The 27,021-nt window shown below is 35.6% G+C and overlaps 1 protein-coding gene and 1 non-coding gene across 2 annotated transcripts; both read left to right on the plus strand.

Moving 5' to 3' along the window:
* Positions 1–3,831: 3,831 nt before the first annotated feature.
* LOC121238028 lies at positions 3,832–3,959 on the plus strand. Its single transcript, XR_005935073.1, has one exon. It is a non-coding gene; the product is annotated as a small nucleolar RNA snoR80 (small nucleolar RNA).
* A 2,447-nt stretch (positions 3,960–6,406) lies between these two features.
* Positions 6,407–18,311, plus strand: LOC121236957 (DDT domain-containing protein DDR4-like). The gene is made up of 12 exons (XM_041133483.1): positions 6,407–7,112; positions 7,221–7,331; positions 9,942–10,028; positions 10,135–10,172; positions 10,253–10,334; positions 10,707–10,813; positions 11,044–11,200; positions 15,249–15,341; positions 15,454–15,577; positions 16,547–16,589; positions 16,734–16,922; positions 17,051–18,311. Exons 1-12 carry the CDS (start codon positions 6,726–6,728, stop codon positions 17,805–17,807), a joined length of 2,175 nt encoding a protein of 724 aa, XP_040989417.1. The 5' UTR covers positions 6,407–6,725; the 3' UTR covers positions 17,808–18,311.
* The last annotated feature ends 8,710 nt before the right edge of the window (positions 18,312–27,021 follow it).

The raw sequence follows: 27,021 nt of genomic DNA on the forward strand, positions 1-27,021 counted from the left end.
CTGTTAAGTCCGTAAATCCTGTTTTACCAAAAAATCCTTAAAACCCTTGATCATTTGACGTATAACTCCCTTATGGAATTTAATGAAGGATCTTGTTTTACCAAAAAGTCTTTAAGATCCTTGATCATTTGACGTGTAGCTCTATTGTAAAATTTAATGAATGATCAAGTTTTACTAAAAAACTCTTAATAGTCCCGTGATTAGATACTTTATTGAAGTTTAGATTTTTGTTTTTTTTTAATCTTGTATTTTCTTTTCCCAAACAAATAAACTATTGACTTTTTCAATTTTTTTTTATTTAAATCATTATGTCAAGTGCACCCTAAGACCAACGCACCCGGGGCCGTTCCCATATATATATATATATATATATATATACACACATAAATACATAAGTTATACACATATAATCCATGTGACAATTGATAAATATAACATAAAATACTTAGTATTATATCATATAATGCACAACTTACTAGATTTATAAAATAACTAGATATATTATATAGCTTGCAATAAATATAAATGAATACTGCGATACTAAAGATATATAACTAATTATATGATATATGTAATACATGCTTTGATAACCTAACTAAATGTATTATATAAGGTAAACTATAAATTAATTAATTAATAATAGATAACTAAATGTATAAATAACAAATTATAGATTATAGATTTTTCCACAAGCTTAAAATTAAATCGAGTTAAATTTTTACGAGTTAAGACTCGTTTAATAGTTAACCTAATATTAACATTAATCACAAATAACATTCGTTTAAATGAATCAAGTTCCAACAAGTATAAACTAGTGGAGTTTGAATTGATCATTTAAAACCCTAACTAGAACCATACCTAATGTTTTTTCTTTGATGCATATTCTGTTTGCTTAAAGGAAACTAATGCAACCTATGGGAAGAAGGGGCGATGAGAACCGGAAATTGGGGGTTAATGCTTATATCGATGAAAAGAGCACATCCGTTGGTGGATGGACACTTGTTCAATAAGTAATGATAGGTACAAGTTTCAAATAAACAAGTTTCATATAAGCTTTTTGTAAAAAAGTAGGCTCCACTAATAAATAATAATTTTTTTTTTTTACACTTTTTTAAGGTAAGGTCTACTTTTTTATAAAAGAAATGATTTGTATAAGACCCAAATAGATAAGTCTCATACAAGTTCTTGTAAAAAAGTTGATCCTACTTTAAAAAAAGTGTAAAAAAACTATTTTTTATCAGTGAGACTCACTTTTTTACAAAAAATTTGTATGAGACTTATCTATTTAAAATTTATATCTAATATTACCATTTTTATAAAAGTTCGTATGAGACTATCTATTTAAAATTTGTACCAATTATTTCTCGTTATTCAATTTCTCCATCCTATGAAGTCAATTTGGGAGAGAATATATCACTAATGTTAAAAGTACGGGCGGTTGGAAGCGATTTTTACGGACACATTCACACAAACGATGTCCGTAACGGTTCTTCATGGGTACGGTTCATGCAAGTGTGCCCGTGTTTTTAGATATGATTTTCAAGTTTAAATTGAGTCTTTAATATAGAATTAACCCAGGATAGATACAAGAAATAAATTTAAAATATATAAAACTAGTCTTATGAGTTACTTCAACATTAAATACTTAATTATTTTTAATAAGACACAATACTTAATAAAAAATGCAGAGGATTAAGCATGTTTGGCAAAAAATGAAATTCATCTATAATTATCTACATGTCAGTTATTAATATGCTGAAAATAATGAAATTTGAAATTAAAAAAAAAACTAGCAAAATAAGTCTTGTAAGTAAAATTACAAATAAAAATGTAAATATATGTAGCATTACTCTTTTATTTTTTCAAACTTGTTTCTCAAAAACAATACTTTCCATCCTCTTGATGAGCATACAAGCAACATTGATATTAAAATTTTCACAATTTCATCAATAATTAATATCACTCACAATTTGTCAACCATCAATAAATAATCATTATTTTTTAAGAAAATCCTTTGATCTCAAGATTCTTCATATAAATAAGCATTAAAAGACTTGTTTGGAAATATATCTCATCCCAAAATTCTCATATCAGCTCATCTCATCTACTTCCCAAACATAATTTAAATACAAACATTTTCAAACTAATCATTACAACTTTTTCAAAATAATCATTATAACTTTTCCAAACTTCTTTTTTTTTTTAAAAAAAAAAACAAGAATTCAATTTTCTTAAATTTCTGAAAAAAAAAATATTATTATAAAACTGTATTATAATCATATTTTAATTTTATAATATTTTTTATTTAATTTTTCTTTCTTCTTTCTCAAAACTCAAAAAATATTTAACTCAAACTATTTCATTTTTAAAAAATGATAAATGTACTTAAGAAAAACTTATAAAAAACTTAGTCACATATCAATTATCGATAAAATTTTATTACTATTCATAAATTATATTATCAAAATTATGATCATATCTCACTAGCAAAACTATTTGAAAGGAAATAAATTTCTTTGCATCTCTGGAAAAGAGAGAGAAAAGGTAGTCCCAATTTACAGTGTTTGTACCAAATATTGCACACCTAAGAGCACTGGCAATGGACTAGCCATTGTCAAGTCCAAGTCTAATTTGCATATGATTTTGAGATAAAATCCCTGGCATTGGAATCGGTAAAGCCACAGTTTTCTAATTTTAGCTATAGTAAATTCATCTCGCTAGTCATACTTGGCGAGTACCTGTAGAAGGAGCAAACATATATTTTATTGTTTTCGCTCTCTCTTTCCCTCGTATTTTCCATTTCCCTCGTATTTGCCCTTGTCTCTCATCTTTCCCCTTTTCCTCGCCATTTTTTTTTCTGCAGCTCCATCACGGCTTCTCTCTCTCGCTCGTCTCTCCCTCTTCTCTCCGTTTGCCATTTTTCAACCTCTGAAACTCATCTCCCTCTTCTCTCCCTCACTCGTCTCTCCCTCTTCTCTCCGTTTGCCATTTTCTTTTTCTCAAACTCCTCTCCCTCTTCTCTCTTCCTCAATCGATTTTCTCTCTGTTCCTGAGTCGATCTTCGACGGTTGTGCAATTACCCCTCTCTCTCTCTCTCTGTTGGATTGGCTCAAGAACGCGACACTCTCTCTTGGTTTGGGTTGGTAAGATTACCGAAACTTTATTTTGGTAAGCTTTTCATTGTCGATTTTGAGTATGAATTTGTGAATTTGTGAAATGGGTATGAATTTGTTTGGGTAAGATGGTTATTATCGTTGCTAATTTTTCTACAGTTGGTATTGCTGATTTGTATTGAGTATTTTGAGTATGAATTCGTGTCCAGCCAAACCTCCTCTCAGATTCTTAGAGCTGAGAGCCCATTTTTTTTTTTTTTTTGTGTTTTCGGTAACTACAATCCGCTATAGTCATTAGAGTTGGTGTTGCTGTTTTCTGAAGTTGGTTGCTTGGTTCTGTATTGTTGTTGCTGTTTTCTGAAGTTGGTTGCTATTTTGTATTGTTGTTGCTGTTTTCTGAAGTTGGTTGCTTGGTTCGGTAACTACAATCCGCTGTAGTCATCTCAATTCTTAATTCATTTTCATCTCTACAGAAGTTGATTATTATTGTGGACCTGTTCGACAACATCAATTTGACCTTTGGAATTTGAATTCTTCTCATTGTAGTTGTTTTAAAACTACCCACCGATCCACATGGTTCATGTATTAGTGCCTTTGATCTTGGTATTGATGCATTCCATAATGAAGCTATTGTAAGGATTTTGGGCTGATTCAATGCATCTCATCAACAGATTTTTTCTAATTTAAGCTCTCCTTTCATGTAAGCATGCTTTAGGGTATATTTATGTGTGTATGTAGTAGTATATGTATGTGGGTAATGGCTTGGACGCTACATTAACGTTTGTGGCTATCTTGATCGATAGTTACTTTCAATACCATTTGATCCCAAAAACACCACATATATTATTTGTTACAATCGTTAAGACACTTATAAAAAAAACAAGTATATGTATGTGGGTATGTATGCATTTCTTTATGTGCAGAAGCTAAATCCTAATATTTTCTGCATGTATAACATGATTTGCTACTGATCAAAAAGATATGAGTAGATAATATTGATTTGTGAGCATTCCTATTATTATTTAGATAATATTGATTTAGATTGAGTAGAACATTAACATCAACACATCCAACTAAAAACAGAGATGAGTTTGCTGTTCTTTGCAAAACAGATGAGGAATAAAATGTGTTTGTTGTTCTTCTTTACAAAATAGAACACATAGTTTATTTCTTTGCTGTTTTTCTTTGCAAAACAGAATAAGAAGTTTATTTCTTTGTTTTTTTTTTTTTTGTTGTTTTTATGCATATTTCTTTGCTCTTTTTCTTTAATGTTTTTCTACATATTTCTTTGCATACCAGATCAGCAAATGAATTTTATTTCTGACTCTGATTTGGAGCATATTTGTGGACTGTTTGCATGTCAGTTTATTTAATTTGTGACAACATCAATTTGTTGTTTTGTGGGACTTGAAAATTTTAAAACTTTTCTGATTCCTTGAAAATGTAATGTTTTTCAAGGATGGACACACAAATTGATGATGATCCCTTCTTCACCACTCTATTACAAAGTGGAGGAGAGGGTTGTAATAGCACCCCAACGCAACATTCTAATGTTGTGCTCTAAGCAACATTCAATGACGGTGAAAAGAGGCATTATCCAAAAAAAGTTCAAATGGGTGCATCTTTCACTGTAGAGGAGGATAACCTCCTCGTCTCAGCTTGGCTCAACATTAGTATCGATACAATAAAGGATACTGATCAAAAGTCTACGCAAATGTAGGAAAGAATTTCAGAATTTTATCATGAATATAAAAAACAAAACAATGTGAACCGTTCTGTAGTTTCTTTGATGAATCGGTGGTCCTCAATTCAGAAATGCACAAATAAGTTTTGTGCATTTTTAGCACAAGTAGAGTCATTGCATCCGAGTGGTGCAACAGAGCAAGACAATGTATGTAACATTTTCCTTTAATTATCACAATTATATATGACTCATTTATGAACTAACAATATTCCTATGGATTTGTAGATTGAGAAGGCAAAAATTTTGTACAAAGAGATGGAGAAGAGCAACTTCACAATGGAGCATTATTGGTGTCTTCTGAGACACCAACCAAAATGATAGCAACACATCTCCATCCTTGGGACGAGGAGAAGGCCACAAGGTAAAGTTGCTATTGACACAGTGGAGGAGAACATTGAGGTTTTTACTGAGAGACCTCTAGGCAAAAAAGTTGAGAAAGAAAATGAGAGGAAACGGAAGTCAATGGAAGACAAAGAGTTTGAGATCAGCATTTCCTTAGCTAAAATGACCAAGGATAGAGCCACAACCATGGAAGAGCGGAGAAATGTTGCGTTGAAGGTAGATCAAAAAAGCGAGAAAGTATTTGAATTAAAGAAGAAGAAGTTTGAACTAGAGAAGAAGAAATTTGAAGGTAAGATGATGATGCTAGATCTACGTGGCATGAATGCCATGCAACAAGAATATTTTCGTAATATTCAACACGCAATTTTTGAGGAATTGAAGTTCCATTCCGGAGGTAGATCTAACTCTCCTTCGACACCTTATTATGTAGATATCTAACTTCTAATATTTATAGAACATATTTTTCTCTTATCAAAAAAATATTTATAGAACATATTTTTTTGATAATTTAGTGGCTATCCAGCCACATGTGGGCTGGATAAATATGTGGCTGGGTAGCAACTAATTTGTGGACTGTTTTGTGGATAAATATGTGGTCGAGTATTTATTTGTGGGACTCTTGTATGAGACTCTTTTGTATTTGCACTAAGTTTGAGATTGTGTTGCTGGACTTGAATATGACTGTGTTGTTAGACTTGAATGTGATTGTATTGGTATTTATTTGTGGGACTCTTTTGTATGGGACTGTGTTGCTGGTTTGTGTATGGTTTGTGTATATAATGTCTATGGCTTGTATATGGTTATGTGTATGGCTTGCTAGTTTCAGGTTCTTCTATTTTTTTCTCGGTTTTGATTCTATATTTTTTGTAAGTTCTATATTTTTACTTCACATTTGAAACTTCTATATTTTTACTTCACATTTAGAATTTCTATATTTTTTTTAGATAAAAAATAATAGGTTGAGGAAAAAAATTAGTTGGGAAACAATAATTTAAGTATCAATTTAAATTATTAATTAATATATGGTTAGTGTAATTGTAAAATATGAAAAAATAATAATAATATTATTATTAAAAAATAATATTATATTAACATTTTGACTAATCTAATGACTAATTTAATATGAATTTATCTAACCAAAATTAAGGCTATAGCCAAAACTTGAAATTCTAGCTCAAATTTGTACTTGGCAACCAATGCTCTAAAGACACCTTTCTTGGTTCTTCCTCTACTCCCTCTCTCTCTCTCCATTTTCGCCTTTTTCTCGGTTTCCTATTTACAGTGATATGAGCAAACAACAGACAGAGACATAGCTAATACATTCTTAAACCTATTTGAATGATGGTTTGGACCTTCGGTCCTCCCATCTCCTCCTTGTCTATCTCTCTCTTCTTTGCCTTCTGCCATTCCTTGTCGAAAACAACAAGAAACCCTTCTCTTTTTGCCCCCATTGAATGCAAACCCATGATCCTCTACATGTAATCCCACAGTAACTCCTCCGAACCTGCCTGATCTCCCCCACAACCATGTCCCGAGAGCCCGCCCCTTCTCCGATCCCCAACGACCGATCCCCCTCACCGGAAAATCACACCCCCAACCACAATTCCCGTAATGACGCGCCAGTAGCCCAGAACGACACCGCCGCCACCACTCCTACGCCTCCCGTTAATAGGAGTAACCGGCCGTCGCGGGCGTGCACTATTCGAGCCGCTGCTAGGCTCCACGCTGCGGCGGCCTCCGCGCCGGCGGCTAAGCCAAAGAAGAAAGAGCAGCGGCACGATGAGTCGCCGCAGCAGAAAGAGCAATGCAGCAAGATCGTCACGCAGCTAGTTGGGCCGCCCCCGCCGTCTCAATTGCCGCGGTGGACTATCCGGTCGATGTGGGAGTTGGCTTCCGTACTTAATTTCTTGCATGTGAGCTTATGAAGCTGTGATATTTGTTGAAAAGCCATTTTATTTCTGTGTTTTTGGTGCTTTAGGGTTTATATGATTGTTTTGCCTTTTTCTCCTTTTGAGTTTTAGGTATTTAGGCATCTTCTGAATATCTCGTTGGAGTTCTCTGCCGAGGAGTTCGAGACTGCATTGATTACGCCGAATGATACTTTGAGTGACATTCATATGCCGTTATTGAAGGTTGGTATTTGGTTTTGGAGCATGAAGCTTGTTATATTGTGTTTTTTTTATTTTTTCCATGAAAACTGTTTATCTCATTTTCTCCTTTTTTTTTTTTTTTTTAATTTTTATGTTGCCCCTTGGGGGGGGGGGGGGGGGGGGGGGGGGGGGACGTGGCTTCTGTTTGCATGGTTCTTGCACATTGTGGTTATGCTTAGTTCCTCAGACTTAGTTATGTATTTGAGTTTGAACATGCTGTATTTAAACTTAACGGCATTGGGTGGTAATGGTGTTAACTTTTTTTAATGCGACTCAAGTTTACTCCTAACTACATCATAGAAAGATTCTGTAATATGCGCCGAGGAGGTTCTTCAGACGACTTTTCGCACAAAATTGGATAGTTCCTGCTTGTAAAACGGTAGGCCTAAAATGAGCCGAGTCTTTCCTCTTTTATTTTATTTTATTTTTTAATCTCAAATTGCGCTTTCTCCAGTTTCTTGGTTGTCTGATGCTTCTTATTGATTTTTATTTTTATTTTTTGTTAAGTAATAAGAATTTTATTATCACGAATAGGTATAGCTCAAGTACATAGGAAGTACAAAGGAAATACCTACTACACTCTAGAAAACAGGAAAACTAAAACAGAAACAGATTCAGTACATTCTCACCATTCCTTACAAAGATCTTAGCCCCCAAACTCAAAGTAGAAAAGAAAAAGTTTTGAAGATCTTCAAAAGAGTGCCCCTTGTAGTAGGTCCTATTGATTATGATCAGACCAAACCAATGTCATTCTTTTCTTGGAGATAAACTGTGCGTTATTAATCCAAAGAATCTCCCGAACCAGTGATTGCTGGCCAAACATTTCTTAAGTGAAAATTAGTTTTGGATTTCATGCTCGAGTTTTCTGAGAAGAAGTTAAGAATCTTGGAAGAAAGATTCTTAATAGGAGGTGTAGAGGAGATCAATATATTTCAACTCTATGATCTATTCTTCTTATTGCATGGTCACAAAAAAACCACTGGTTTTAATTTTATGGTTCATTAAGAGTAGAGAGTTTGAGGTTTTGGCTCAATACATCATACGTTTGGGATAAGCACGGTAGTGATTGATGACGATCAAGGTATTGATGGGTTTTTTTTTTTTTGGATAGGTAAGGTACTCATGAGTAATTAAGAAGGTAGTTGTAGTGGAAGTAGGTGGTAAAACTTGACATTACCTAATACAATTGGGTTCTTGTTTGGGTTATGACTCAAAACCAACTTTAGATGAACCTGATTACTATATACTTTCAAGATTGTGTTGACTTATAAATTTCTTGTAGAGCTTGGGAAAAGATATTTAAGAGCTAAGGGACTTGCTCCTTTCTGAAGGGAAGTTTTTCGTTTGAATCCTCTACCTTTGATGAGATGGTCTCAGAATTTTTTTTTTTGATGTTGGGGAATCTCTCCATAGCAGAACCCTTCGGACCCACCCCTGTAGAGTAAACCCCGGTCCCAAGCACCGCACCCTCAGAAGTTTCCCTACACGGAACTGGTTAAATTGCTGGTTTTTCACTAGGAGGTGTGGCCCCAAAGGATTGTTTGCACCCATGAAGTGTTGAACCTTGGACCTTGAAGGGAGTGATACCCCTTGGGCCTACCCCTTGGGGTTAGATGGTCTCAGAACTTTGACTAACTATAAGTTTAGTTGCAAAGAGATCTGCTAAAAAAAAGGCAGCTTTAAGAAAATTAAAGCTGCTATTTCTATTTTGGACTGTCTTTGCGGATTCTTTATTGGGTGCTGCTGGATTTGTGAATTGATGACTGAAAAGGGGGAACTGAACAAAAGAGAAGAGTTTAATATGCAATTTGCCTTTTGTTTGGAGGCTCATTAAATTTGGTAGTGGCTTGCTTAATGTGATCATCTAAAATCCCCTATATACCTTTTAAGGCTTCTGTACAACAATTAAAAATTGATATTGATGGTTCATCTTAGGTTGACTATCTTGGTTTATACAATTTTATGTACTAGTTTGAGAAAGGAAGTGTACAGCAACAGTAACAGACCCTTTTTCTTCTGTTGCAATGTTTGCTGTGCCATCTTGAGTAATGTGTTTGAGTTTTGAATTACTTGGAAAATCATCACTTCTGTTCTTGGGATTTATTTTGGATGATATCTTCTCTTTCCATCATTTTGGTAATTTGGGAGAAAAGAAACCATTACGTGCTTATGACCAATCAAGAAAGAGAAAAAGAAACCATCTTGCAATCATAATTATGTTTGTAATGCAGAGATGAAGCTATTGAGCACAATACCTTACAAGTAGTTGGTGGTGACAGTCAAAGTAATGGGAGAAAAATTCAAAATAATGGCCAAGTTGTTATCTTCTTGTATTTTATTGATTTTGCATTGCCTTGTCTCATGATTGTTATACTTCTCAAATGTTAAATTTTCTTCCGTTTACTCCCCAAATTGGGATTTGCTTGTTTTTCAAAATTGTCACCAATGAAGATAAAATCCCCTGGTAGCTAGCTATGATTCAACACGGCCTTGTTAAAGACCATGCTGCTGGGAAATTTCTATTTTGTTGGTTATAATCACTTGCTACTGCAATTGTCTTTGCTCATCTCTTTTCAATTATATCTCTTTTAGGCGATTCCTCCTGTTACGCGAATGGCACTTACACGAGACACCTGGGTCACCGTTTTATGTAGAAAACTGAGAGACTGGTGGCATTGGGTAACTAGATCATTGTACTTATTTTATTGTTGACTGGCATTATTATGGTCTGATTGTATTTCTTTTTGGTTGTGAAAACTAACTTGGGCTTGATATCTAATTGTAGGTTGCAGATGGGGAATTACCCATTGTTGCTTCTCATGGGTGAGTAACCATGCATCTCTGGATTTCTTTAGAATGAGTTTTCTATCTTTCTAATGTTTCAAATCATGCTCATTTGTTAGAGTGGAAGTCGAAGTATATAAAACGCTTGATCCTGGGCTTCGTGTGGTCATCTTGAAAGCACTCTGTGACATTCGTGTTGAGGTAGCATAGTAATGGATGTATTTGAATGCTCTTGATAGTATGTGCCTCTTCTATTGATGTTTATTTCACTCAACCCCAAATCTGTATTTGAAAGTGTGAAGGGTTATGTCAAATCTACGCCCTTTCAAGCATTATTAGGAGTTCCTGATTCATCTGTTGTCGGACTAATTTATATGGAAAACTCTGTTTAGCTAGTACATTAATCTTTTCATAAATATGTTTGTGAATAATGCGAAATGGTCCAAGTTGTCAAAACCATTTTTCTGTATGTAAAAATTACCATAAATGCTGTTTCCTTAAAAATTGAAATGTCAGTACTTTGTTTCTTTTGTACCACTGGTGTTAGCATTGAGTCTGAGTGACTTTTTGCAGCAAGAAGATATCAGGAACTATATTGACAACTCTCTTAAACAAGGTGTTCAACTTTCAGCATTTCGCAAAGAACGTACGGGGGGTGATTCACATGGAATTTTTTACTGGTAATGTAGTTAATCTTCTCATAATTCCTAACCATTAAGGTTTATATGCAAGAAAAAAATATCATGCATGTCTTTGATTATTTTTTTTTTTTGTATTCGTACATTGCATGCAAAGATACACCCAGTATCTCATTTTGAGTAGAAATTTTGTTACTCTTGGCAAAAGGTTTTTGTATATTCTGTATTGTTTTTGTAGTAGGGTATAATCAGTTTGTTAATTGGTTGGTCAGGTATGAAGATGATCCTATAATTGGCCATCGTTTATATCGGGAGATAAGGAAAGCCGAGGTGAAGAAAGCAAAGACAAAGGGTTCCCAGGTTCCTTCTAATGTATCGTACCAGTGGGAAACAGTGGCAACCAATTTAGATGAATTTCAAGATGTTTCTGTAAGTTAGTAAATGGTCTATCCATATGCATGCATTTCGAAATTTGTTCTGAAATATTAAATAGATAAAATTTTATTTTCAGCTTTTTCTTAATGATCCAATATTTGACATGTTGGTTTTCTGATAATTGGAATTCTTTTTTTTGCTTCTTGTGGGGTGGGGGAGCATTGTCATAATTGTCTACTTCATTACAAAAAATGAAACCCAATCAACCGTATTCAACTGAAATCTAGTTTTCCTGATAAAAAGCTGAAAGGAAAAAGCTACTTTGCCTCCCCACTTTGCCCACTTCATTTGACCGCTGGTCAAAAAATATTTTTTTTTTACTTAGTGATTAAGGAAGTGATTTTAAGTATATTGATATTTTTTTTTTATTTTTTTAAAAATATTTAAATATATTAAAAAAATGTGAGAAGGAAAAAAAAAAAAAAAAACTTTACACTGGGCGGTACGCCTAGCGGTCAACTTGGGGCGGCATAGTAGCTGCACCCAAACTGAAATATTCTATTAAAATTTGAATGAGTCTGTGTTTCAATATTTTTTTTCCCTTTGTGAATTGAGTAAATTGCATGAAGAAGATTTATATGTTCATCTATTGCAAACACATGACTTTCTATTGTCTTGTTGTTTGATGGTAGTTTCATATTTTTTTAAAAGAAGTGTTAGGTCTACACACAAATCTTTAGGGGTGTAAGAATTTCGATCTAGACCAATTAAGGAATCGGTTGGTCTCGGTCCATGAAAGTAGAAAATTTTGGTTTTCGGTCCAGTCTCGGGGTGGGATTTTTTCATCCTGGACCGAACTGGACCGACCGAATTTACTATATAAATTTTTAAAGCATTTTTTATATGATATTTTATAATTTTTTAAAGTAATATAAGTTGAAAACAAATAATTATGTGATTTTCTTCTAACTAATTATAAGTAATTATGTAATTTTCTTCTAACGTAATTATTTATGCTTAGATTATATAAAATATTAAAGGTTAATAATTTTAAGATAGGATATTAACTATTAATTATTGATAATACATGTACTATTTACATTATTAATTTATTTTAACCCCTAGGGGTTGGCTCGAATGACAAAGGCTTTGGTCTTGGTATGCTCCGTCTAGGTCTAAGGTTCGAATTCTGTTGGGTGCAAACAATTTCTAGGGACCATCGGATTGGGGGAACTTCCCCTTGAGTTACTTGAGGTGCACTTGCTAGAAACTCCTTGCCAAGGGCCTGTGCACCTTGGGATTGGTCAGGACTTTGTTCTCAGACACCCTGTCCAAAATTCTCCTCCAAGACGCACTGGACCGGACCGATTACACCCCTAAAAGGCTAAAAGTCTCACACAAGGAAGTTTACATTACACCCCTACAAATCTTACACAAGGAAGTTTACACATTGACGTGGTTTAATGTAATATGTTTGATCTACTTTACAATATAAAGAGCTTTACAATCTTATGGATCGCATTAAACAACGTTTGTGTGAGATTTGTGTGTAGACCAAACACTTTTCATTCTTTGATTGTAGTTTCATATTTTTTTTTCAAGCAATCGTACTTATGTTGTCTCAAATATTTATCAAATTTACCAACCTACTTTGATTCAAGGTTGTATAGAACAGCCAAAGACAGTACTTTTTTTAAATTCTCTCTCTCTCTCTCTCTCTCACTCACACACTCTCTCTCCCATTTACCTGGTGATTCATGCCGGTGCAATCACTCTCTTCATTTTCCATGCCGGTGATTATTTTGCCATAGATTTTGTGAACTGAGTTTACTTTTTAAGGAAATATGAGCTTTGCGATGGGTTTACTGAGCCTGGTTATTATTGAAATGAACTATTTGAGTTTGCTGTTGGGGATTAAATTTCTGAGGTTTGTACCACAGAGAGGAGGATGGACTTATGTTGTTTGATGTTGGGCGTGATCAGTATTGTGTGGTTGATTGATTCATTAGAAGCTTTCTGCAGGCAGCAGTGGGCATGGGCTCAGTGAAGTGCCCATGTATGGGAGATAGATCATTGCTTGTCCATCCCAAGGGCAAACTGGGAAATAGAGTCACTGTTACCAGCAGGTAATGGTACAAAAATGACAAGCATGAGGAAATTCAGATTAGTAGCTGGTGCAAATGTTATAGAAACTCCCACAGCTTGATGCATTGAAGGTCTATGGAATGACAAGCAAGCTGGGCACAATAGTTTCTGTATGAAAACAACTAGAATATTTGAAAGGAGAGGAGGTTCGAGTTCTAGAAAAGCTAGATTGTTACCGTTAATGTTGAATAGAGGTCTCCTATCAGGATTTTTGGTAAGTTATAGAAGTTTGGTTGAGTTTTCACACCTTGTATTTTCCAATGATACATTGATCTTCTGCGAGTCTATCCCGGCTCATTTCCATCATTTACGCTGAATTTACCTGTTATTGGGAGTCTTTTTCCTCATTCTTTAACCTTTTGTATTCTACTAGGTTGAGAGGAGGTGGAAATGATAGGTATGGTAGATCTCTCCCAGAAAAAGAAAGTGCCTTGTAGGTAGTCCTTTAACTTCCTCTTTCTCATGTTACTTATAAAAAAAAACTTCCTCTTTCTCATGTTTGGCAGAACAAAATTTCATCGAGGATAGCATTCTGTGTGGACTGTTGCACTGGGGAACATCCTTACTATGGATAACTTAAGGAGAATCTAAGTTTTGTATTGGTATTGATGGGCATGTGCTATAAGAGTGGAGAATCAATTTATCATTTGTTGCTGCCTTATGAAGTTGTTAGTAAAGTATAGGCCTCAGTATTCCATTTTTTTTTTTTTTTGGCATGTTGATTGGGTGATGCCCCAAAAGGGTGGTAGAACCGTTGACATACTGGAGAAGTAAGAATGGTGCTCTCATCGCAGTGTGAAAGCTAGATGACTGGCCTCATTATGCCTCATGTAGTGTGTGTGGAATGAATGTGAGGCTCAGAATTTTGAAGATTGCAAGAAGATGGTTGATAAACTGAGATCCAAATTGCTAAAAACTCTCTCTCTGAATGTCAGCTTAGAATGATCATGGCTATTTTATTGATTTTATGTCTCTTTCCCTCTTCTTCTTGGTTGGGTGTTCTTTCTTGTATGAACCCTGTGTACTCTGGTTGTGTCTCTCTGTGTTTCTTGAATCTATCCCTTTGGTTGTATATAACAGCCAAAGGCAGAACAATTGTAACTGTCCTTCAAAGGGATAGAGGTGTATGAGCTACATGTCAAAATACATCCCAAAAATTCAAGTAATCATGACCTAAAATTACTTATAAAAAAAAACAAATTCAAGTAATCATGACCGAGAGGCTGTAAATTCAAACTCTGTAAATGTGTGAATTCATGAACCCGAAAGACCTGGTTGATGATTTGACTATCCTGGACATCCTTTGTCCTTGTGAACAATCCGTGTTCCTTGTGTGCCAAAAACTTTTGTTCATGGATGTCGTAGTAATCATTTTTGGTGGTACAATTTCTTCCTGATCATTTAGTTGTAATTTTCATTTAGCTCTTCTCTCTATGTATACGCTCATTTCTAATGCAGATTGTATGCAAGGCTTAACCATCTTTTTCCTAGTGTGTATAAATATTGTGCCCATTCCATATCTCGAATTTGGGATCTTTGTTTTGGCACAAATGATTAATCAGTTGGAGAATCAGAGTTGCAGCAGAGCTAGAACCAACTGCTATTAGGTTTCTAGAGGAGATTTATGTGGTCAGTGCCGATACATTGGGATTAAGGCTTGATTATGTTGAATATTGTGTTGAGTTGGTTATTTTCAGTTAGAAACTATATTACCATGTGGAGAACTAGAAATTCATTTTAAGTGTGTTTAGGATCTATTTGTTGGTATTGCTGATAAATGTTAGGCTTTTTATTAGATTAAGTGGCTATTTAACAATGTTCTTAAAAAGTTGAGTAAGATTTAAGCTCTGTTATAAGACTCGGGCGAATTTTGAATTTGTTTTTGCCAAATTTATGGAAATTGAATTCCAAGATTTTCTCGGCTGCAGCTCATAGGAAACTTGTCCATACATTGTAGGAAAAGCTTTTCTCAAGTAAGAATAGAACAGAGGCATCGCTAGGAAAAAGGTTGAAGATAGATATGCTTCCTGAGATTGAGAAGGATCATAAGGTACTCGAAGCTATATGTTGATACTTTACTGTAATGAACGAGATGATTTAATCTTTGTTGTTTCCATGGAAAGAATCTATCTGAAAAGTTGCAATTAATTTTTCATTTGCAGAGGAAAGAGAGATTGCTGAAAAAGCAACACAGACAAGCTCTTCTTCTAGATAATTTCTTGAGTGTGGATGGGCTTGCTCCAGGGCGCTCCCTTCGTGACAGAAAACCAGTCACCTACACATTTGGTGAGAACTTGTTCTTACCTTTTTTTGTTTAATTTAAATGTATTTGTTCTCTAACCACTAGTGTTTCTTTTGCGGGAAAATCATGATACCTTGCATAATTTTTAGCAGACAATGCTATTTTCAATCCAGGCATTCTTTTCTTAATTGGTCTCTTAATGAACATACAATATCTGGATGTATCTAATAATATAGAATTATTGAACTTCCTCTAGCCAAAATACAGTATTTAATCTTGGTGTCACATGTACTGCCTATATGCAACTCATTTTTTTTATTGACACCGGGTGTCCAAGAACAAAGTCCCGACTAATCCCGATTCCCGGGGTTGCACAGGCCCTCGGCAAAGAGTTTTCTGCAAATGCACATCGGGTAATTCAAGGGAAAATTCTTCTAGTCCTATGGCCCCTTAAAATTGTTTGTACCCAAGAGGATTTGAAGCTTAGACCTAGAGGGAGCATACCACCAAGCCCAAGGCCTTTACCACTCGAGCCAACCCCTAGAAGTTAATATGAAACTCAATTTATTATTTAACAAAACCTTTGACTTACGGGTCTTTTCTTTTTTATTCCCCCAACCAACTTTATCTTGAGCCAAATCCTCAACTAAATCATTGATATCTATCTTCCACAACATTGTGCACTCATCTTAATGAAGTTTACTTTGTAAAATATTCTCTCTTTTTTTCTCTTTTATTTGGATGGGACTACCTTCCTTGCGCATGCCTTGGGAATGTCACATGGCTTATTTAGGATACTATATTCTGTTCACGTACTATCGATATATCTTAATGAAATATTTCTTCACGTAAGTTAATCTGAAGTTAAAATCTGGGAGTGCTGCTGCTGTGTTACCATGTCATGGTGGACAAATGTTTTTATACTACCTGATTGGACAAATGCTTTTATACTACCTGATGCTATGTCAATGTTATGGACATATCAAATCTGATTGTTTTTCATGGTTTTGCAGATGATTATGACCGATCCATAAATGAGGCTATCAAGATCACTAAGTATGGAATTAATTATTGAGACAACAGTGTTCTTGATTTACTCTGTCCTTCCCTGTCTCCACCCTTCCCCCGCTGTGGTCTTAGTTTATACGTCATGCCAATACAAGGAGCTCTCAACTGATATACTCTATTCTTTTGTTTCAGACGGAAACAGCCATCACCAGACCCTCTACACAGAAGCGATATGGTTGTGAAACCTGAGGCTTCTACAAACGGTAAATGGAGCAGCCCTTCACATGCTTCTCCACATGTCAATTTCAGTGCGCCATCTCCCACATCACCTGATTTTGATGATGCCCAGGACGAGCATAAAACAGACCCATTGGATCGAAGGTTTATCATTGTTATTATTTAATTTTTCTGAATATATTCTCTTGCATTTTATTATTTATATTCTAATGCCCCTCAGGATGTTTTATATGTTAACTTCCCTGCATTGAGTAATCTGTATTTAAATGTAGCAATCGGCGGAGACAAAGACCTCAAAGGTATTCAGTGAAAGAGTTTGTTGAAGCAGTTTCAGATAATGAGGCAGATTATGATAGCGATGAAGATATAGTTGGGGAGGCTGTTTATGATGATGAGTATCTGAGGAAGCGTAAAGAGAGGAGGAAGGATTCAAGTAGTTCTGAAGGAGATGAGGAGTATCATTGGGATGGAGATAATGCTGAAGAAGAGGAAGAAGAAGAAGAAGAAGAAGAAGAAGACGAAGATGATTCCCCAAGTAGTGAGGACAGTGACGAGCCCCGAAAATTTAGAAAACTTCCAGGTCGCACTAGGAGGGAAACAAAACTAAGGTCGGTTGATGAGCTCCAGTCAGGTCTAAGACGCAGTAAGAGGGCCACTAGAAATCGTATCAACTACCGACAGTATGACCTGTCAGAATCAGAAACAGAGTCTATGAAACCTGAGAAGTCAAATGTATCAGATGCACACTCAGATGCGAGTGAAAATGGGGATTATTCAATGGAAAGTCAGGAATCTGATGGTGATGATAATGACCAGGAAATGAAAGTTGATCAGCCTGTTGAAGCTTACACTGAGGCAGTAGAGAAAGAGCAAAAGCAGCCACCTGAGAAATCAAATAGCCCCGGCCATGATGAAAATGAGGGTGTGCAGAAAAGACGTTTTCTTGACCTAAATGAGCTTGCTCCTGGCTCTGGTTTTGATGATGGTCCAAACACGGTAATAAATGATGAAGATACAGATGACTTCTAAAGTTTCCCCTGCTGGAAAGCTTGGGGGTTTGTTTTTTCCCGGGGAACCTGTGTACGATAGTCAAGTTCATAAATTTTGTGATGAGCCCAAGGAGGAAGTTACTGTCAGAATTCTTCTTTGGTGTAATTTTAGCAGCTACCTTGTTGGGTGATATGCTGCGGGAAGCAATGTGATGCTGAGAGTTACATAGATTAGGTAATTATTTTTTAGTACTTCTAGATTCAAAGAAACCTTCGACAGATGAAGCAGGAAATTGTTCGGAGTCGGGTAGTTCATCCAATCAAATGTACAATAATCTCTTTAACTAAAATATTGTAACTTAAAAATTTGGCCTATTAGATATGTTCGAGCCTTGTAGTTTCGCTCTGATGCTGGTGACAACGATCTGCCTGTGGAGTACTTGGGTTGGTTGGGTCCTGTTGATAAAGCAATCAGGTTAGAAACTGTTGTGTTTTATTGTAATGGAACCATCCTCCCTCAAAAGATCACTAACTTGTATCTCTATTTCAGTGTCGTTTCTTTCTTTTTTGTTTTTTGATCCTCAAAATTGTTTTGTTCTCATGTTTGATTGACCACGTAAAACTGCTTGTGCTACTGTTTTTGCTGTAATGTATCAGGGTTGTGCATGGAGTTTTTGTGAAAATAGATTCATAACTTTTGTAAATGAGTGAGAGTAAACCCCACTACCTTGGCACTTTCCCTGATAAATTCTTCGCCTTGTCTTCTTTGTTGCTTCTTCCTTGAAAGCCTAGATAAAGTTTGATAGACATTTCTCTGCATCATCTACTGGGAAATGTCCCACTTTAACCTATGAGTTAGATTAGACAACTACCTTTGAACTGCTCCATTCTCTTTGGTTGCTGCTGCTACTTCATCGTTTCAAGCATGTCAAATTCCAACCTGATTTTCTTTACCATAAACAGTGCTCTTTTCAGCAGTAGATTCAGGTGATCCTTGGCCAAACTTAAATGCAAGTTTGTTTTGGAGAATGAGGTTAAGCGTATTGGAATTGAGATACTTCGTGTGAGGGACAGAGGAGATCAATTGATTTCAAGTGTCACAAAGTCCCCGGTTCAGTTTCATTCAGATATTGTGAAGTCAGATTATAGGGGAGGAGGTAGGGTTGTTTTTTCATTCAGTTTCAACCTCGGTATCCTCCGAATCAAACATCGGAGGCAGTTTCAAGATCCTGGTAATTCTTTGCAAACACCTTGACCCCTCAAAATTGCAGTAAGAGAGCTCAATATCAATATGATTCTCCACATAATTAGGCGTAAAAATAATCAGCCTCTCTCCACCACAAGCAGACCGCAGTCCATCAATGAAATTCAACAATCCTGAAAGAGTGACTTTGCTGCTGCTGTCCTCTTCCTTGCCAATTTCACTTGCATATCTATAGATTTCTCTCCTTCCTCCAATTGGTAAGATCAAGTGAGCGATTAATGTCCTCAATCATGATGATAGACTAACTGGTTGCCCTTGCCAAAAACTTCTTCAGTTCCATGTTGTCCTTTACTTCTCGAGCTCATGATCATAGCCATCATAGCTCAACAAATTTGCCATTATTGCATTTTTATTTTTATAAGTAAGAAATACACTTTTATTTATTGAATGAAATAGGCGAAGTCCATGTATATCGGAAGTATACAAAAGAAACACTTAATTACATTCTAGAAGCAGAAAATGAAAACAAAAATTCTGCCCTCCATTAAGTACAATAGCGAAAAACTATTGAAGTAAAGAGAATACAAAAAATTTTCAGATTTCCTCTATAGTAAGCTCCTTATTGTTAAAGCATCTCTCATTAGGGGTGTAACATGTCTGGTTTTGGACAGATTTTAGAATTGAATTGATATATACCGATTTTGAGATTTGAAGAACCGATACCGCACTAGTTACACTCCTAAACCGGTACTTTCAGTTTTACCGGTACCGTTCCAGTTCGGTCCGGTTTTTTCGGTATATTATATAGTATATATAATATAGTATATTATAGTACATATTAATATAGTGATAATATATTGTAGTATATTATAATATATATGATAATTGTATTATAGACTATATAGTGATATATTATAATATATAATATAGTGATATATTATAGTATATTATAATATATAGTGATATAATATTAATATAACTATTAATACAATAGACTATAGTGATAATATATAGTTATTTATATAGGATTTTAAAATTTAATATTGTATTAATTAATAATTTATCATATAATACAAAATTATTTTATATATAATTATATATATTATATATAAAAGTTATATATAATATAAAAAATCATATAAAAAATATTTATACAATATAAAAAATTAAAATATATATATAGACCGGTCTGGTCCGATTCGGCCGGTGTTAGAAAAAGGAAAATCAGAACCGGACCGATTTTGAGAAAAATGAAACCGGTACCAAACTAAACACACCGATTTGGTCTGGTTTACTGGTTCGCTAGTTCTTTTTTTTCATCCCTACCGCTCGTTCCTTTTCCACCAAATATACCACATAAGACAAAGGAACTATCTTCCACACAGCAGCCACTTGAGGACAACTATGAAGTCCATTCCAACACACAAGTAAATCCCATACTTTCATATGCATTACCCAAGCTAGCCCAACTTTACAAAAAACACCATCCCATAAAGCCTTAGCCACCTCACAATGTACAAGTAAATGATCCACTAATTCACCATATTTCTTATATATGAAGCACCTCTCCATAACAACAATGCCACACTTCCTCAAATTATCGATCGTCAAAATGTTCCCAAGCGATGGTGTCCAAATAAAAACAGCAACTTTGGATGGCACGTGTGACCTCCAAATAAGCTTCCACGGAAAAGAAATGCAATGCTAAACAGTCATCACCTTATGATATGACCAAACTGAAAACTTTTTACTCCACATATGCTTCCATAACATTCTGTCCCTCTCATCACCTTTGATACCCAGAGAATACAAGAAAGTATAAAAATTCGCAACCTCATTAAGTTCCTAATCCTGGACAACTCTAATGCAAGGCTCCATTAGAAAGGATCAACAAGTCTGAAATGGATGCATGTCGATTAGTTACCATTCGAAAAATAGCCGAAAACATTCTAAAACGAGTACGCTCACCACACCAGACATCAAACCAAAAGCGAGGGAATACCAACCACCCCCCCCCCCCCCCCCCCAAATCACTCCTATATTTCCAATCAATAACCTCCCCCCACATCGGTTCCCCTTGATACCTCCACAGTCACTTCCCCAACAAAGCCTTATTAACTACTCAAATTTCGAATCCCCAAACCTCCATTTACAACAGGACAACAAACTCTATTCTAGCTCACAAGATGAAATTTATTCTCCTCTCCCACTCTACCCCACAGAAATGCACGAAATAACTTCTCAATCCGGTTTGCCACTAGTATAGGCAATGGGAATAAAGAAAGAAAACAAGTTGAAAGTTTGGAAAATGTACTTTTGATAAGAGTAATTCTACCCTTTTTTTTTTTTTTATAAGTATAGTTGCTTCCATCTAGCCAATTTTTTCTCAATCTTCTTAGCCATCCCGTACCAAATATTCTTAGCCTTGAAAGACGCTCCCAATGGAAAATCAAGATATTTCAATGGAAGAGAAGCGACTTTACAGCCTAAAAGATTTGTCAAATAGTTGATATTCCACACATCCCCCACCGGAACCATCTCCGACTTTTCCAAATTCACCTTAAGGTCCAAAACAAATTCAAAACATAATAATATAGCCCTTAAGGCTTGAATCTGTCCACGATTAGCATCACAAAAGATAAGAGTGTCATTTGCAAAAAGGAGATGAGAAATTGTGATAGTTCCATTATTAGCTTTTCCCATCGTAAAACTGGAGAGAAAACCCCCCTTATAGCAGCCTCCACCATACGGCTGAATGCCTCCATGATGATAACAAAGAGAAAATGAAATAACAGATCCCCCTGTCTCAAGCCCCCAAGCTCTGAAAAAAAAAAACCACAAGGATTTTCATTGACTAACACTAAAAACCGAGTAGTTGAAACACAATGTCTAATCCGCTCACACCACCTATCCCTGAAACCACATCTCCTGAACATCTAGAAAAGGAAATCCCAATTCACATGATCATCGCCTTTTCCATATCAAGCTTGCAAAGAAGTCATAAAAAAAGCCATTCGAGCCATGAGCTTTGTCTTTAATACCACTTGATAAACCTCATTATCCTCAAACGGTCTCTCCAACCAGCTTCCTGTACAAGAATCCAGAGAATGAAAAATCAATCCATCAAGATTAGGTCCCCAATCTGCTGTCTGGGTAAGGAGAGCTTCATAAAACTACACAATGTGATCCTAAATCTCATTAGGGCAGAAAACACATAATTTTCATAATGAAGTAACTCAATAGCATTACTACGCCTATGAGAGTAAACCATTATGCGAAAAAATTTAGAGCACTTGTAACCCTCTCTTTTAACCAAAGGACCCTCGATTTTTGCTTCCAAGAGATCTCTTCCATTAATAATACTTTCTCGAGTTCGGACACCACTTCTTTCTTTCTTGACAAAGACTCCTCATTCATAACCTCATTCTCCTTCCTAACCTCCAAAATATGCAACTCATCCAAAAGAAAATTTTTCTGCAAATCAATATTTCCAAAAACTTCACTATTCCACTTCTTTAAATCAACCTTCAAGGCTTTAAGTTTACCTGCCAGCGTGAATCTAGGAGTTCCCATGAACTGATAAGAAGACCACTAGCTCCTCACCCCATGAACAAACCCATTAGCTTCAAGCCACATGCTTTCAAACTTAAAATAGTGCCTAACCCCATGTACACCACCACAACCGAGCAAGATAGGGAAGTGATCTAAGCAAATACGAGGCAATCTTTTCTGACATAACTCTGGGTAATGAGTCTCCCAAGATGGAGAGACAATAAATCTATCCAATCTTGACCAAACCTACTGTTAGACCAAGTAAATACTCTCCCATCTAGGGGAAGATCCAAAAGATCCAGGTCAAAAATCAACTCCGAAAAGTCCTCCATAGCTGAAGACAAACTAGATACTCCCACCCGCTCACTGGGAAACTGAATTATGTTGAATTCCCCACACATACACCAAGGCAAATCCCACAAATAATACAAGCCCGCCAATTCCTCCCACAAGAAACTTCTATCTCTATCCAAATTTGGCCTATAAACTCCCGCAAAAGCCCACTTCCACCCATCCTCAATATTATTAAAAGACATGGCCCAGAAAAATTCTCATTGCACTCCTCCACTAAACTCCACCACTCTCTTATCCCACATCAGCAAAATACCTCATGAAACTCCCAAAGAAGCTAAATAAGTTCAACCCACAAAAGAACATCCCCACAAACTACGGATAATACTTCTATCAATAAAACTCATCTTTGTTTCTTGAAGACAAATGATATCAATTTTCCAACTATGAATGAGAGACCTAATTCGAAGACACTTATTAACGTCATTGATCCCCCTTACATTCCAAGAGAGGATCTTAGGCTTCATGTGAGCAATAATATGCCCTCCCTTTCAATCTGTCCCTCCCCATGCTTCCCTCCTTATTATCATAATTAATAGAGTATTTTAATCTTTTTAGCTCCCTATCCTTCTTTGTAACTGACTTTGTAACAGCCCACTATAAATTCACCGGTGGAATTTCTATTGACTTTAGGAACCTCGTGAAAACCCCATAAGTTTTTACGAATCGACTAATCGCGCAGGTTTTAGTCTGTCAACATAGTCAGTGTTACCACTCACTATGATGCTAGATATATGAATTTAATTATTTGAGGTAGTTAGAAGTGTCAGAATGCGTTATGGTCTACGCCATTAGACTCACTAGATTATTTAGGATTTTATCGCGCAATAACCCATTTTCATAATTTCGGACGAAACGACTTCGAAATTGTGAAATTATTTGTAGGGGTACTTTGGGGTTGAATTTCGGTATACGATTTTCACTATAGGTTAATATGAATATTTAGGATTTTTCAGTACTAAGTTTATTATGCATTTTTTTGAAGTAAATAGTAATCTCGATAAGCGCACCCAATGTAGTGTTTTTAAAATCACAGTGTGGAATGTCCAAATTAGGTTAGAGAAGTTTTATTTGGACACTTGACAAGATCTTAGCCACACATAGTGAATGGTACTAGACACTTGGCACAAAGAGAAACCTTTATATAGATTTGTGAAGGAAATCAAGGTGTGAGATTATGCCACCTAAGCAAAACCTTGTTTCATCTGTTCAACCAAATTGTGCTAGACCAAAGAGGGTTTCAACCCTAGCAAAACCCTAAATGGTTGGAATCCAATTGAAACCCCAGAAGCTTGATTGAAACCAAAACCCTAAACGGTTTCCCCAAACCCTAAAGTTGGCCTCCAAACCCTTTTTAATCTGATTTCTAGCATTGTGTTTAATCACTTGATTAAATCACTTCCACATGCTATTAATTAATCAAATCCTTGTCATGACATCATTATCCAACCTTTTAAACTTTGAAAATTTGATTGGGCCAAGAAAAATTGGTTTTGGGCTTGATAGCATCTCAAACCCTAACCAAACCCCCTTTAAACCCCAAATTGAAGCCCACTTGGTTGGGGCCCACCAAGGCCCACGAAATTGGCCACCTTGGCAAATATTCTTGGAGAAGTTTCCTCCCCCACATGGAAGACCATCCACTGCCTTTGGCTGCACCCAATAGTGCCTTGATGTGAAAGAGAAATCCACTCCATCAACCTCCATCTCTCACAGCTGCTGTAGGCAGTCCATGCCTCTCACTATTCTCTACTTTATGTCACATAGCCAACTCCAATCAAGGGTCTTTCAAACCCATAACTTCCCCCTCTAGGAGTCTAAAGTCATGCAAGACACATTTCTCTCCATTTTATCACTTCTTTCCTCCGTTCTTAGAGAGAAACCCAAAAGCGCTCTCTCGGGCAGATTTCTGTATATTTTTACGTGGCCATTATCGACCCCTTGTAAGTATTTTATCACAATAAATCCTTCATAAAAGTTGTTCGTCTTTGAGTCTATTTTCGGTGGATATCTTATTAGTCTCAATCCATGCTCATTTGGTCAGTCAAAAGTATTTTTGACCATGGAAGGATCATTTTGGGCTTGAAACTGGAGAGTATGATATGTTTTGAAATTTTTGACCAAGCTAATGGACATATCTTGGTCTGAAAATTTTATGGAGTGTTGTTAGCATGTGTTTATGAATGTTCATTGCAGTTTTGTTGCATGGATAAAGCTTTTGATGATATATTTCCTTAGATTTAGAAACTTGAAAACTGGAAGTGGAAAAGCCGTTTTTGTTTTGTGAAAGTTGGAATATTTCGTAGTTTGATCTTATTCCAAAGGCTTTGATATTTTTATATGATGATCCTAAGCCTCTTATATACATGTTAGGATGTTATTTTGAAGATATTTAGTATTAGTTTTAAAGGTATGATTTTTCTATGCAAGAGAATTTCGGTTAGGCCTAAGATTTGATGTTTTTGGGTTAGATCCATGTTTTATAGAGTTTTAGCCATGTGATTTTAAGTTTGATGGTTGAATCTTCTTTATGACACATTTTTAAACCATGAGATGTTTTAGTTTGAAGATCACATGTGTTTAACCCATAGATCAAGAGATTGATCTAAGTTAGTGGAGAGAAAAGTTTCTGTTTTGGACTAAGTTTAAAACCAAAAACTCCAAGTGTTGTTTTGTGATTTTTGGTGGCTTTTGTTTGATGATTTAAAGTATGGTTGATCTTAATATGATGTTATGAATGTGTTAGAAGTAAGATTTGTTTTTTTTTAGAATTCTTGGAGATGTTTTTATTAAGGCCAAAACTTGTGATTTAAGGATTTACTTTTTGTTAAAAAGTTTGGGTCCTTTTACAAAAAGTTTGGTGTTGATGATTAGCTTTTCTTAATGGATATTTTAAGTGTATTTTTTTTAAAACTTAGGTAGGAAGATCCTTGTTACAAAAATTTTGGTTTAAACATGAGTTTTGAAGATGGAAGAAATTGCAACCAAAATCAAGAGAAATGGCCTATGAATGTTTCGGCCATTGTGGGTTTTTCTATAGTTGTGAATGGTTTTAAATTTTTCTGAGTTGATATCTGAGTCTAGGACAAAATTTACATGATGAATGTAAATTTTGATAATTTTTGGAGTTAGGATGTGAAATCCTTAAGTCAGAGGTAAAATGGTCATTTTTCCACATGTAAAGGGTAAAATGGTAATTTTACTCTAAGTTTTCTCTTTTCACATTTTTAATTGTTAGTCATTAAAGTTTTAACTTTTAGAATACCCTCTTTCAGTTCCTTGTGTTTCGCGCTTTAATCTCGTAGAACGTGACGATCGAGGTAAGTTAGCACTTAACTTACTATCAGTTTACTGTGTATGTGTGATGGGTAAGAGAACTGCAATTTATGTTCGTGTGTTGTTATATATGCCATGTCATCACATGTTTATCTATTACACGAATTATTCTGTTATGAAATATTTATTTGTTACACAATATATTTTGTCCCATGTTATTATATGTTGCAAGTATGCCACATTACGTATGCTATCTATTACATGTATATCATGTCACGTAATATTCACTGTCACATGTTATGCAATGTTACAAAATCTTGTCTGTTACATGTTATGCCAAGTTACGAAATATTGTCTGCTATATGTATGCTATGTTATGAAATATTGTCTGTTATATTTTATGTCATGTCTATCGTCTTACGTTCATGTCACGTTACGTTACGTCAGGACTTCCGTCCTTTATGTCACGTTCGTGTCACGTCACGTTACGAAATGTCATATATGCAGTTAAGTTATTCATGTCAATCACGACCCTAAGCGCTAGGATGGGGTAATATCCTAGTAAAACTCCTTTGTTCAGGCTGGAGTGTCTAAATAGGTGTGAAATTTCCTGGGTTGATGAAGTACAGTCAACAGGTTGCGAATGGGGCCTAACTAGCTGGTCATCGGAGCGCGTCAGGCACTAACGGCGATGGAGCCACACATTATGTTACGTGTGTCCACAGCAAGTGTGGCACAAACAATTCATGGGGCCACAACAACTGTGGAGCACACACTATATGAGACACATCAATTGTGACACGTAGAATACGTGGGGCCACAACAACTGTGGAGTACGTATTAACGCACTCACAGCTGGTATAGACACCTG

This window comes from Juglans microcarpa x Juglans regia, chromosome 6S (assembly GCF_004785595.1).
Source record: "Juglans microcarpa x Juglans regia isolate MS1-56 chromosome 6S, Jm3101_v1.0, whole genome shotgun sequence".
Classification (NCBI taxonomy): domain Eukaryota; kingdom Viridiplantae; phylum Streptophyta; class Magnoliopsida; order Fagales; family Juglandaceae; genus Juglans; species Juglans microcarpa x Juglans regia.

Bases quoted from the DNA above. Each gene is read 5' to 3' on its own strand.
- LOC121236957 (XM_041133483.1), top strand. From the start codon at position 6,726: ATGTCCCGAGAGCCCGCCCCTTCTCCGATCCCCAACGACCGATCCCCC. The intron at 10,814-11,043 runs GTAATGTAGTTA...TTGGTTGGTCAG, and splicing joins TCACATGGAATTTTTTACTG to GTATGAAGATGATCCTATAA. The intron at 16,590-16,733 runs GTATGGAATTAA...CTTTTGTTTCAG, and splicing joins GAGGCTATCAAGATCACTAA to ACGGAAACAGCCATCACCAG.